This window comes from Phaseolus vulgaris, chromosome 9 (assembly GCF_051622355.1).
Source record: "Phaseolus vulgaris cultivar YP4 chromosome 9, ASM5162235v1, whole genome shotgun sequence".
NCBI classification, from domain to species: domain Eukaryota; kingdom Viridiplantae; phylum Streptophyta; class Magnoliopsida; order Fabales; family Fabaceae; genus Phaseolus; species Phaseolus vulgaris.
In genome coordinates, this window is record NC_143506.1 from 24,612,077 (window position 1) to 24,626,259 (window position 14,183).

At 31.0% G+C, this 14,183-nt stretch overlaps 2 protein-coding genes across 2 annotated transcripts; both read left to right on the forward strand.

Annotated features, from left to right (window-relative positions):
* The first annotated feature begins 1,050 nt into the window (after positions 1 to 1,050).
* Positions 1,051 to 5,110, forward strand: LOC137821806 (arginine/glutamate-rich 1 protein). The gene is made up of 4 exons (XM_068626562.1): positions 1,051 to 1,288; positions 1,363 to 1,467; positions 2,744 to 2,963; positions 4,716 to 5,110. Exons 1-4 carry the CDS (start codon positions 1,203 to 1,205, stop codon positions 4,968 to 4,970), a joined length of 666 nt encoding a protein of 221 aa, XP_068482663.1. The 5' UTR covers positions 1,051 to 1,202; the 3' UTR covers positions 4,971 to 5,110.
* A 5,068-nt stretch (positions 5,111 to 10,178) lies between these two features.
* LOC137821985 (Eukaryotic aspartyl protease family protein) lies at positions 10,179 to 12,129 on the forward strand. Its single transcript, XM_068626824.1, has one exon. The coding sequence runs from the start codon at positions 10,632 to 10,634 to the stop codon at positions 11,985 to 11,987; it is 1,356 nt and encodes a 451-aa protein (XP_068482925.1). The 5' UTR covers positions 10,179 to 10,631; the 3' UTR covers positions 11,988 to 12,129.
* The last annotated feature ends 2,054 nt before the right edge of the window (positions 12,130 to 14,183 follow it).

The window sequence follows — 14,183 nt, forward strand, 5'->3', positions numbered from 1 at the left end:
TAAATAATGTGAAAAAGAGAATTATGACAACGAATAAATTACGTAAAAATACCCCATTATATATTTATTAGAGACATATTAAACTATTTATTTAATATATCTATGTTTTATTATAAGGAACCTATTTAGAATTTTAAAACCTATATTTTGTTAAGTACATTCATATTTAATTCTATTTAGCTTATACTTTTAATAGTTCATATCCAAGTTGAAATCTGAGATAATGGTAAAATAATTAATGCATCCACAAAAATAATATAACAAGATGGGATGAGAAAATTATATAGAGAAATTTAACAATATACTCAGATAATAAATATAATACAATAATTAATAATAAATATGTGAATTTTTTAAGATTTTATTGAAGTAGTTTAAAATATCAAGACAGTTTTTTTGACATAACTAGTTGCAACTAGTTAAATAAAAAGTTTTAAAGAAAAAATATTTTGAAAAATTATAATTAAATTATTTTAAGCTAATGCAGGTTAGCTTAAATATAAAAGTTTAAAATTTGAAAAAATTAAATATATTCGACAAAAAGTAAATTTAACTGTTGATTAATGCTATTTTTGTGAAAAATAATTACTACCAAATACTCTATAAAAAGTATAAATAATGAAAAATATTTCTAAGGATTTATAAAAATACAAATTGTTTTGGTCTAATTATTTTGGTGTAAAAATTCTTCAATCTTACGTAGATTTTATCAATGTTACTGTCATTTTTAAAACCTTATTTCAAGTTTTGTTTCAGCGTGAAATCTTATAAGAACTATTTTTTATTTATATTTTAATTTTTCTAAATTAAAAAATTAATTTATTTTTTATTCCTAAGATTCAGCCTATTAAAAAACCCTAAATCTTAGAGTCATAATTTTCACTATGTTACGTTAATATATTTCAATAAAATTCTTAAAAAAAATTCAGTTTTTAAAAATTGAAAATCTTAACTAAAACTTATTCATTATAAATTGTTGTAGTGATTTGACAGTCAATTACTCTAATGATAAAATTAGAAAAAGAAAATGTAAAAGTTTAGTAGTTAAAAAAAGAAGAGAAACTACATAGAAATTTGGTGGGTTGTGCCGAGGAGAAAGAGGAAAATTGGTGAGCATTGATATGAATAGGGTTTTGAATTGATACAGACAGTTACAGAGTAGTGAATTGGGTGAGGTGTTGAGGAAGATTGAAAATTGAGAAATGGGTCGGAGTGTTTCACGTTCTCCTTCTCGCAGAAGAAGATATTCTCCTTCTCCCGTTTCTCATCGCCACTCTCGAACTTCCAGGTGCCAATTCATCTTCTTATTCTCTTTCATTTTTTTTCCTTTCTCACTTTAACACTTTTTCTCTGTTGTTTCAGGCGCCGCTCTCCTTCCCACAAACGTCGCCGAAGGCACAGAACCTCTTCTTCCCCCTCTCCTTCTCGCAGCCCAACTCCTAAGCTCAAGAAAGATCAAAAGAAAAGGTAAACCATCCCCATAACCATTCATTTTCTTCTCTTTCGATTTGCTTTGAATTGATCTTAACTTTAGGAAATTTCATTACTTGGTTTTGTAGTAAATGCACATATCATGACTATTGTATGGCATTTTTAAGCTTGTGGTTGCTTGCTACACTCTTCTTGCATTTCCTGCAATATTAAAAATATGTGTTGTTTGATAATAATAATAATAATGATAATAATAATATAAAAAAATGTTGCAATTACTATGTGCAGATTTTTAGCGTTTATGCGATTGTTCGCTTGTTGTTTTAAAGGAGGAAACAAAGACGGAATTTGTTTGAAGGTGGTCTTAGATAATTCAAATTCATGAATACAACTCATCTATGGCCTGTACTTAGAGTGTATATTATGCTACTGATGCGTTAGATCTAATTAAAATTCTCTTTACTTATCAAAATAAAAAATGATTGCAACTAATCTATATGAGAGTTTAGAACAACTTGTTAGTCTATTCACTTGGTTTCTATATTTTTCTCCTTTTATAGGTTTAGTCCGTATGTGAGAAAGCTATAAGTTGTTGTCTTGTCTCTACACGTGGATGTTTGCCTAGTTTTGGTTTTTCTTGCTAATACCAGGGAATACTTTCTGGCAGCTGTGGGGATAATAAACCACTACGAAAAACTGTATAGGAACTAAAATTTAATAGTTTTCTTGTACAGGGATTAACTCTTAAAATGGAGACTATGTGGACCAAATTAATAGTTTCACCAAAATAGTGCTAATACCTCTTATTGTCTAGGATTATTCTTTTTAAGAATGCAAGGATTTTGGTACTACACTTAACCTTATATGAGTTAGAGACCGTTTGAACATCAGGTCTCTAGCTAGATGCTTATGAATCAATTCCCGTCTATACTCAAGATAAGTGATGTAATTTTAAAATGCAACAGGTTAATTTCATTCTTCACTGGCTTTTCTGAAGGAAGTTCAACTTGTTAAATATGATGAACAATGGCTGCTTCCATTATCTCTCCTCTTGCACTAGAAACTTCATTTGTTATGGATCAGAAACTTGCTAGAGAGGTATGCCTTGTAAGCATAACAAGCTCATATTTCCCATGTCAATGGATGAAATGGCTAGATAAATAATAAACAAATTTGAAAAAACATTGATTTTACATATTTATCAAATTTTCTTGTGTAGAAATTAGTATGACTTGCTCAGTGCTTGTGCATCTTTATTTTTTTCATCAATGACAATTAGTTTATGTTTTCCAACTTCAAACATTGGGCACAGGCGTCAGCATGAGGAAGAATTGAAACTGTTGGAAGAAGAAACTGCAAGAAGACTGGAAGAAGCAATTCGAAAAAATGTTGAGGAGAAGCTTAACTCAGAGGAAGTCAAGTTAGAAATAGAAAGGCGTGTAGCTGAGGGAGTGAAGAAATTGTTTGATGATGTTGAAGCTCAACTTGAAAAAGAAAAGGAAGATGCTCTTACTGAAGCTAGAAGGAAAGAAGTAAGTATTCTCACTGGAACTTCGTTTTTTTTTTTTTTTGTTGTTTTTTTTTTTTTTTTTTTTTTTTTTTGTTTTTTTTTTTTTTTTTTTTTTTTTTTATTTTTTTTTTTTTTTTTTTTTTTTTTTTTTTTTTGTTTTTTTTTTTTTTTTTTTTTTTTTTTTTTGTTTTTTTTTTTTTTTTTTTTTTTTTTTTTTTTTTTTTTTTTTTTTTTTGTTTTTTTTTTTTTTTTTTTTTTTTTTTTTTTTTTTTTTTTTTTTTTGTTTTTTTTTGTTTTTTTTTTTTTTTTTTTTTTTTTTTTTTTTTTTTTTTTTTTTTTTTTTTTTTTTTTTTTTTTTTTTTTTTTTTTTTTTTTTTTTTTTTTTTTTTTTTTTCCACTTTTCCCCTTTTCCTCTGAAGAAAAGAATCACGGGAAAGGTATTTATCATTCTCTGAATAAATTACATGAAAATGTTGGATGGATTTCAAGTTATTATTAATTGTATCATATTTTCAGAAATTGATAAATTTAGTGTTGAAAATTATGCTGGTCTTTGTGATACCTTTCAATCATGTTTTGTCTGGTAAACACTGTCACCCTGCCCGAATCCAAGATCCTAAAATTAGCTCAGCCCTTCAGTGTCAAAATATTTATCAGATCATAATAATCTGTCTGTCAAATATTAATCTGATTATATCAACGTTCTCGGATGTGTATACAATTTCCACATCTGATTTAGTATCTATATTTTGCACCAATTGCTTTTTCTTTTGGGATCTTCGTTCTTTAGCACTATAAATCATCAGGTAACAGTGTTGAATGCGTCTTTCCCTGGGAAGCCTAACAAATAAGCTATTTGTGTCTAAAAATAAGCACACTACCTTTAAGTTGTGAGCATGGTTATCACGAGTATAGTACAATTTGCGATGATGCGGTTTTTCAGCTTGCAATATGAATTGTATTGATTTTGTGTTTGCATCATGCATGAACTGTTCAATCACACATGAATTGTAATCATGTGAATCGCATCTTACATGCGAATCATGTAATTCTTCTGCGGTGGGCTGCAACACTTTGCTGTCCTAGGGCCATCTTGTCCCACCTGTCTGTTGTGGCTGGAGTAGTGATTTTTTTGCAGCCAAACTTGCAAAAAAGGCCAATGGAGTGGGAAAATCATGCTGCATTGAAGTTCTACATTTTCTATTCTAGTCGTGGCTGCACTTGCTGCTAGTGGGTTGAGAAGAGACATGATCCAATTCACAGCCCTAAACCTAAACAGTAGCGTTGTGTGTTTTTTTAAGAAAAATTGTGTTTTAGTTACAAGACAAGTGACCTTCTGACTTTTGGCCTTCGATTATCTATTGGACTCTTTTGTTCATATAGGACTTTCTAATACATAATCAAAATTTAGAAACAAAATGAAAAGTAAAATCTAGATTCACCATGTTTTATTTTCTAATTAAATTTAAATAATGATACTTTCTATTCACATATTTTGGAAAGTAAAATAAGAATAATGAGGCTTACATGTCACTTTATATTTGACTTCATAATTCTAATATATATGTTATGTTTTATTATTGATCATAAATCTTATGATTCCATTTGCGTTTTGGAAATGCACACTCCGATTAGCCATTTTTGTATTCTGATTCAACTACGATGTTTGTAACCTCTAGGAGAATATGGTGAAGTCTTAATTGGGTTTCTTTTTCTTTTCGTGGTCTCGTCTAATGTCTTTTGGGAATTTTGATTCGGTGTTGTCATCCTACAGGAACAAGCTCGTAAAGAAAGAGAAGAGCTGGATAAGATGCTTGAAGAGAATAGAAGGAGAGTGGAAGAAGCTCAGAGAAGAGAAGCACTTGAACTGCAAAGAAAGGAGGAGGAACGACAAAGGGAATTAGAGGTGATTCATAGACAGAAAGAAGAGGCTGCTCGGAGAAAGAAGCTGGAGGAGGAGGAAGAGCATGCGAATCGAATTAATTCTTTGGGTAAGAACAAATCTAGGCCTAAGTCTTATGGTTTCTAATTATATGATATCAATTGTACCCCTACTCATCTTTACCCTTGTGTGAAACCATGATCTTGAATGAAAGATTTGATACTCCTATAAATGCAACCTATTTTGTTAAAAGATATAAGAAATTAAAAATGTAATTTTCTCTTGAAGTTACTATTATGTTGAGGTTTATTTGCTTTATATATGGCGAAACGGCTACCTGCCTGTGCCTGTGTGCACTGGGTTTAGAACTTCTCAGTTAGAATGCAGTGAGTCAATGATCAATAAAATAATTATAGGTCTTATTGTAGTACACGAGCTGGTGTAAGTTGTAATCCCGCATCATGCCGTGGAGGACTGCTATAGAGATGATCTTATTTATCTCTCGCCTGTAAGGGATTCGTCCCATAGAGGCCTATACTGCTCTCTCTCGAGAAATACTGACGAAAGACAGTTTTTCAATAATTTAAAAAAAATCGATTTGAGTAAAAAATTTCTTTATGGATATGTTATAATCCTGTCATGCATTACCAATTCATTATAAAATGTTGATCTCAATATTTTTTTCCAGTACTTTTTAGCGAGTTATAAACATTATTGGATGACAATACGTTAAAAACGCTTCTAAGAGCATCAGATTCAAAGCTATTTTGATTGTGGTTCTGACCATAGGTGTTGTGCTTGTGATAACTAGTTAGTTTTCGATGATCAACAAGGATGATTGGTAGAAAATTTGCATCTGTCAAAAACACAAGTCGCAGTATTTGTTGCCGCTGTCATAGTTTGGTACTGTTATGATATCACCACTTTATCTACCAAAAGTAGGAAAAACAGAGGAAAACTTGTCTCATAATAGAAAGCGATAATTATTATGTTTAAACGCAGATAATTAAAACCTAATGGTTTTCTAGAAGAGCCTCCCTGCTCTTTTCTATTTATTAGGTGGGAATGACTAATATGTGTGAATTTATTTTCTAATATATTATGACAAAAAAAAAAGGCTGACCACAGTTTTACACATGCAATCACCGATCATAATATTGGCAACTTTTCACTTTTACAATAATTATCTTAAAAGTCATACAAATGGTAATCAGACAAACTATTTTACACTCAGTATAATATAACTATTAAACTCATTATACGTATTAAATTTATTTACATCATTTTTTGATGAGATAAACTTCATTTATTTTATTTGTTTAATAAATAAATATAATTTTTGCATGGGTACTTTTACAATAAATTGTCACATTTACTTTATTTGTTTCCCTTATTAACCATCACATTCTCGCAATTGTCTGTATTCTGCTCTCTGGGAATGTATTCTTAGAACTCATTTATTAATGGAGCTGAAAAGCAATCCATTTTTCCCTTTTACTAAATTTATTTATTTATTGAAAAGAAAACAAAGTAAATTAGTCTGAAACTCATTGAGAGTCTTTTGGATTTTGCACATAATACCTATTTTTAGGTCTATGAATAGGGATAGCAGTTGAATGGGGTCCCTGCAAGTTTTATTTTCTCATCCTCTTTATTGAAATAAAAATTCATTATCGTCTCCATCCTTAACTTAATTGATACGATTTTTTTTTTGTCTCATCTCCATTATTATATTCGTATCCATCTTTTTATAGTTTCAAATATCAATTTAATAATATTTAACAAAAGAAATAAGAATCATAACAAAAAAAAATTATTATCAAATATTTAATGTTAAAATATTTTTTAATATTAAATATGAAGAAAAAAAATTATAATCACATAAATCTCAAATTAAAATTATAGAAAAAAAATATAAATGATGAAATGTCTTAAAAGTAAATTATAAAATTAGAACAAAAAGTGATTTTTCAACTATGATGGGGTTATTTTTTTTTGTTTTTTACTAAAATGGGGTCTGTTTAAAAAAATTACAAATTTAGGCTGACACGACTTCATATGCACAAATCGTTCCAATTTGACATGACTATGTCATGTCATACTGAAGTCGTGCCAACTTGGCACGACTTCTACCATGTCATACTGAAGTCGTGTCAACTTGGCATGACTTCTGCCACGTCATATTTTTATTATTTTTTTAATTTTATTGTTTATATATTGGGTAGTAAGTTGTGTAATTTTAAAAAACTAATTTGATACATAACTTTCTAAGAGTGTTAGTTTTAAGGAACAAAAAATTGGATAATCGTGTATGGATTATGTTCGGTGCAATTAAATATCAAAATATCAAAAAATTTGCATACATGAGACATTAAATATCAAAATATACTTTTTGGCTAGTGGGAAACCATGTATGGCGGCAATGTCCTCAAGATTAATGATTCAAAGTTTGAATAAGTTGATTATCCAAACATGTTCCATACATGATTATCCAATTTTTTGTTCCTTAAAACTAACACTCTAAAAAATTATGTATCAAATTAATTTTTAACATTACATAACTTACTATATATAAACAATAAAAATAATATATATATATATATATATATATATATATATGACGTGGCAGAAATCGTGTCAAGTTTGCACGACTTCAGTATGACATGGCATAAGTCGTGTCAAGTTGGCACGACTTCAATATGACATGGCAGAAGTCGTGTCTAATTGGAACGACTTGTGCATATGAAGTCGTGTCAAATTAACACGATTTGCCTAAATTTGTAATGTTTTTTAAACGAACCTCATTTTGGTAAAAAGCAAAAAAAAAAAACCCATCATAGTCAAAATCCCACAAAAAGTTGATATAATTTTTTAGATTATCTAAGAAACTAAAGATGTTTTAATAAGTTAAAACAGAAATGTATACCCTATGTAGCACAGACATGGACATTGATACGAAACAGACATGAATATACGTATAATATCTAAAATGTAGGACACAAGAACACAAATCTATATATTATATAATTATGAATTATATAAATTGACAATAAAGATTTATGTGCACAAGTATGTTCCAGATTATTTTTTGGAGTAGAAAGATGTTTTTCATGACTGGTTCAAAAAGATGTGTTTCTTATTTTTATAATCATAATAAAAATTTACACAATAAATTTGAGTTTTTAAAAATTAATGTATTTTTGCTTTTTAAAATTGTGTTAGAACTGTATTAAAACTGTCAGAAATCCAACAAATATTTTTTGAATTGGACACTTCACAGATACGTGTCCTACAAGTGTCATACAGTGTTGGTGTCCGATATGAATATCTGACACCGACACGCCATTTAAGAGAAGTGTCTGAGCTTCATAGTGTATACCCCATTCTCATAGTCTCGGATATTACCTTTGAACTATGTTCATTTATAATTTCAATCATTTTCATTAAGAATGTATTTTATAAGTAATAAAAAATGAGATATGGAGCTAAATCTATTAAAGTAGAAGAGAGACTAGTATAATTTACTCAAAAAAATTATGTGTTACAATGATGTTGATCAATTTACGAAAGACAAGGAAACAACTTTAGTGTTTGATGTTTAGATTTTAAATGAATGGAGATAATAAAAGTGAATTTGTTAAATGAATTTCATATTTGATAAATTACCTTTTGGTTTTTGAGTTGAGACATATTTGGGGTTAATGGAGAAAAAACAGAAGCAGTAAATAGTGATTAAGTGTAATTTGTTATCCCAGTATCTGACTGAGTGAATGAAAGTGTAATTTACACCTTGATAGCAAAAAGTATGAAATTAAGTGATTATAAGAGAAGCCAAATAATTGGCCCCCACCCAGAAGTGAATGAGAAGGTTGCAGCATCACAGTCACAAAAGAAGAGGATACGAAACAACACACTTTCACGATTCAACGGCAAAAAATAAAAAAAATACAGGATTTAACGTGATTCGGTAGCTAATCTACAATTTATGTTCACGGACAACTAATTAAGTTTTCATTCTGTTTGTTACGATTTTATTACAAACACAAAGATCTCTTAAATAGAAATTATAAATGAGATACAATAATTAAGTTCACTTACTAAACATGTTTAATTGGTCATAAATGAGATACAATAATTAAGTTCACTTACTAAACATGTTCAATTGGTCATAACTTTACACTCAACATGTTGAGTTCAACCCTGACTAAAGGAAGGAGTGAGAGATGGTAGCCACCACCAATTATCATGCTACAATTGAGTAGGACGTAGCTTTACTCAAAGGGAACACCTCAAATATCACCCTGGACCACCCTCCTTTTTTACCCTTTTTTTATTTATTTTTTATTTGTGTTTGGGTTAATGTAGGTGATCTTCCTAAACCTATCACTGCTTTTGGATTTTTTCATTTCAAATCAAATCTACACCTGTTAACTAAAAACATATGTAACAAGTTATATTTGAGAAAAAAAGGAAAAGTTAATAAAACGATTTTTTCATAGGCTTTTTCTTTCTTTTATTACAATCAAGTAGCATTTCAAGCATAATCTCATCAATTACATATATTTTGAGCTGTCTGGGGACTTTAAGCATTATATTATCGTTAACAATGGTTATAATACTGCTGGTCGCAATACAAGCCACGCCTTCTTACCAATTATTATGATCATTTGGTTTCCAATTTCGACTACAATATTCCTTTTTAATTCCTAAGCTTTATTGTTTAAAATGCTGTACGTGAATGAGAATCCTACAAATCATGAATTGGTATTAAGAATGCATCAAAATATGGTGTGAAGAAAATATCAAACGTTTTGACCAATGTTATGGCAAGTTACAAGGCACAATATCTTTGTCTCTAAGGCCTTCTACCTAACCAAAAAAGGATCATCAACCAACCTTTTTTTCCCCTTGGATGCGTGGAATTGAAACAAACCTCAGTTTCCACTCTTTGGAGCAATTAGTAACCAGTTTGTCCACCCAACCTATCCATCCAATCCAGTCACTCCACAACTTAAACATAAAAATCAAATGACCAAACACAAAAAAGATATGAACTAGGAATATGTTTTATATTTTATAGGAGTTTAATGATTTATATAAATGGTGTATTTCCAATTCGTTGTTGATATCGAGTAAACATTTCATAATATATCACTAAACATTAATATATAAATAAGTGATTAAGCTCAAAAATAGGTATTGTAAGTGACAAAATAGTCATGTTACAATTCATTAAGATTTAGATTCGGCCATTATCGCTTTGATTGAAAGAAAATAAAAAAGAAAAAAAATTTCAAAAAAAGATAGTTTAAATTACAAATACAAATATATGATTTCAAAGGTAAGCCACACCTCTTCAAAACAATCCAAAAACTCTACATGTTATTTGGGTTGTGACTAGAATGTTGCCTTAGATACGTTTTGGAAGTAAAATCTTTACCAACCTGAACGCAAGACTCGGTACTTAATTGTTGCGACACAACGCTGATATCTCAACCTCCATTCATCATCAAACGCACGACCTCTCTCTCTTTACACCAAAACAAACTTCTCTCTCTCATTCTCACTCTTGCAACTCTTTTGTTTTTTCCCAAAGAAGAAGGAAAAAACTTACAAGTTAAAACTCCTCTCGGCCTTCTTCCCTTAATCATCTCCACCACATTCGAAGGGAACGTTACAAAACTCACCAATTTTTCTCATGTGTCCAGCAAGCTAAGATAAGATAAGATCTTTCCATTACCACAGTTCCCATCACTCTTGTCTTTCACTCATTTACTTTATATAATTCCCTCCACATTGTGCACCCTCATGATCATGGCTACATTGAAACACCCTTCAGTGTTTGTCACATTGGTGGCACTTTTAGTGGTGGCTCTTTTCGTGGCTCCAACATCCTCCACGTCCAGAAAAACCCTCAAGCACCACCCTTGTCCAACAAATGGGTTCCGAGTGATGCTTCGCCACGTTGACTCGGGGAAAAACCTCACCAAACTAGAGCGTGTGCAACACGGGATCAAGCGTGGAAAGAGTAGGCTTCAGAGGCTGAACGCAATGGTGTTGGCAGCTTCAACCACGCCGAATTCTGATGAGCTGGAAGCCCCTATCCATGCAGGGAATGGAGAGTACTTGATGGAGTTAGCCATAGGAACTCCACCGGTGTCTTACCCTGCAGTTTTGGACACTGGCAGTGACCTCATATGGACACAGTGTAGGCCTTGCACACGATGTTACAAGCAACCAACACCCATTTTTGACCCCAAGAAGTCCTCTTCGTTTTCCAAGGTCTCATGTGGTAGCAGCTTATGCAGTGCTTTGCCTTCATCTACATGCAGTGATGGGTGTGAGTATGTGTATTCATACGGTGATTATTCAGTTACACAAGGGGTGTTGGGCACTGAGACCTTCACTTTTGGAAAGTCTAAGAAGAAAGTTTCGGTTGACAACATTGGTTTTGGTTGTGGGGAGGATAACGAAGGTGATGGCTTTGAACAAGCCTCGGGGTTGGTCGGGCTTGGACGTGGTCCTTTGTCTTTGGTTTCTCAACTGAATGAACCCAGATTTTCTTATTGTTTGACCTCAATAGATGACACAAAAAAGAGTGTTTTGTTGCTGGGGTCTTCAGAAAAGGTGAAAGATGCAACAGAAGGGGTGACAACCCCTCTTCTCAAAAACCCTTTGCAACCTTCTTTTTACTACCTTTCTCTTGAAGGTATCTCTGTGGGGGACACTAGATTGGCCATTGAGAAGTCCACTTTTGAAGTGGGGAATGATGGGAGTGGAGGTGCGATCATAGACTCTGGCACCACAATTACCTACCTTGAACAAAAGGCCTTTGATGAACTAAAGAAAGAGTTCATTTCTCAAACCAAGCTTCCTGTGGACAAAACTAGCTCAACTGGGTTGGATCTTTGTTTCTCTCTGCCATCAGATGCAACAGAAGTGGAAATTCCGAAGCTGATTTTCCACTTCACTGGTGGGGATTTGGAGCTTCCTGCTGAGAACTACATGATTGGTGACTCCAGCTTGGGAGTGGCTTGCTTGGCCATGGGTGCTGCCAGTGGAATGTCTATATTCGGGAATGTTCAACAGCAGAACATTTTGGTGAACCATGATCTCCAAAAAGATACCATTTCTTTCATCCCTACGTCCTGTGATAAGTTGTGAGCTTGTGATGTATATACACTGCATATTAGTACATGCTTTTATTGCTTTCTTTCTTTGTTTAATCTTCTGTCGCCAAACTCCTATTGGTATGATTGAATTTCTTAGTTTTTACATAATATCAACATTGTTATTGTTTCTCCAATTCATCATACAAAAGTTAATAGCTTTGCATTGCATTGCATTGCATAGATCTTCGGTGGATACTATGGCTTAAACATTCAAATGATTAAGAAGCTCAACCACCCACCCACCCAAAAATTAAAAACAACTGTTCCACCAATTGTTACCTCTCTATTACTTAACAACTACGAACAATTATAGACTCTTATTATGTTCATGCCATGCTGCTATAAAAAAGCATCCTAAAAAACCCTACAACTTTCTAACTTACACAAATCCTACTCATTTTATCTTTTAAGAATAACACATGGCATTTGTAACTTTCATCAGTTTTTTTTATTTTTATTTTATATATTAACAATACTTATCCTCTGTATAATTTTAAATAATTTTATTTTAATATGACTTTAAGGTTCCATTCAAATTAATTTTTCCTTTTTCTCATGATTTTTAATTATATCAAATAAAAAAATCTGCAGCTAACAAAAAGTACTCACAGTTAATATTATATATATAATGAACCTATAATTAGAATAGACCTTTTCTACACTACTATTTAGTTATAGATTGTCATATATAATAATATTGTGATAATCATGGTCCAAACTTGAGTTTTTACATGCTATATTTAGCCTAACCTTTAAATAATTAAGTTTAGTTTTATCTGAAAAGTTAAGATCTATTTTATATCAAAGCGTTTAAATAAGTGGTTAATGAATTTATCTTTAAGCAACTCAATAGTTTTGAAATAGCTTTTACAACTAAATCTTGCTAACCAGTACTCTTGGAAGAATATTTTTTTTTAAAACAAAACATTAAAATCATGGAGGATGCATTATTACATTTGCCTTTCTTTTTAAGAGAAGTGTTAATAATACACTTTTTAGTCTCTTACATTTTTTCTAATACACTGTTTTATTAAGAGTTAAATTTATTAAAAATTACAAAATTAAAAGTGAGAGTCATTAAATAAAGAGTGATTCACACAATTTAAAAAGGCATATTACTAAATATTTTCCTTTTTTGTTGATCCTTATTCGAAGGGTCATATCTCTTGTCATGCAATGTATCACTAAATCAGTAAAGGACAATTTCTTCCTGCACCATATCAATTTTCACCTGCACCCTATCATTTTTACAAAATTCCAAAAACTACCCTTATTCCGGATTTGAAATTCCGAAATAGTAAATAAAATTCAAAAATAAATAAAAAATACATTACGGATAAAAAAAATCCAGAACACAAAATTAAAAATGTATTAAAAATTTCCAGAATTCAGAAATGTGCTCTGGATATCAAAATCCGAAATTTCTGGATAAAAGGTTCTGGAAGTGATTTTATTTACACCCTCCTTTTGTGCAAGGTTATTTTTTTCATTTATGAAAGGTATTTTTATCATTTTCAATAGTGGATTGGGTGCATGTTGTAATTGATATGGTGCAGGGAGAAATTACGTCAGTAAAGACAGACTGAAGATAATTTCAGGCCTTAGCCCAAAACACAGAAAAGCCTTTTCAACCCATAAAAATAAGGCAAATGCTTCCTACACCCAATCATTTTTAACCTGCACCCAACATATTTTTTTAATTTTCAAAAATGCCCTTAATTCTGGAAATAAAAATCCAGAATTGAAAATAATATATTCCGAAAAAATAAATCTGGAAGTGATTATTGAGTTTCGGAAATAAAAATCCAGAAACAAAAATTAAAATTGGACAAAAAAATCTGGAATTGAAAAATAATACATTCCAGAAAAAAAAATCCATAAAAGAAATTATTGTATTTCGGAAATGAAAATCTGGAAACAAAAATAAAAAACCCATTCTGAATAAAAAATTCCATAATATAAAATTTCGTTCTGAAAAAAAAAAATCCAAAACACATATTTCGGAAATTTTCTTTAAGGACAGTTTCGTCTTTTCCGTTAGAAATCGGGTGCATGATATGGTGCAGGAAGCAATTGCCTAAATATAAAATCTTTGTCCATTCAGTAATATACCTAACTTTACGCTATTTCGTTTTGCACCCCTATCTCCTCCTACGCCTCTAGTCTACGCCTCTAAATCTATTTTGTA

What these genes read in the sequence shown, in the direction of transcription:
- LOC137821985 (XM_068626824.1), top strand. Translation starts at nt 10,632, where the DNA reads ATGATCATGGCTACATTGAAACACCCTTCAGTGTTTGTCACATTGGTG.
- LOC137821806 (XM_068626562.1), top strand. Translation starts at nt 1,203, where the DNA reads ATGGGTCGGAGTGTTTCACGTTCTCCTTCTCGCAGAAGAAGATATTCT. An exon ending in CGCCACTCTCGAACTTCCAG is followed by an intron (nt 1,289 to 1,362) that starts GTGCCAATTCAT and finishes CTGTTGTTTCAG; the next exon opens with GCGCCGCTCTCCTTCCCACA. An exon ending in AAGAAAGATCAAAAGAAAAG is followed by an intron (nt 1,468 to 2,743) that starts GTAAACCATCCC and finishes CATTGGGCACAG; the next exon opens with GCGTCAGCATGAGGAAGAAT.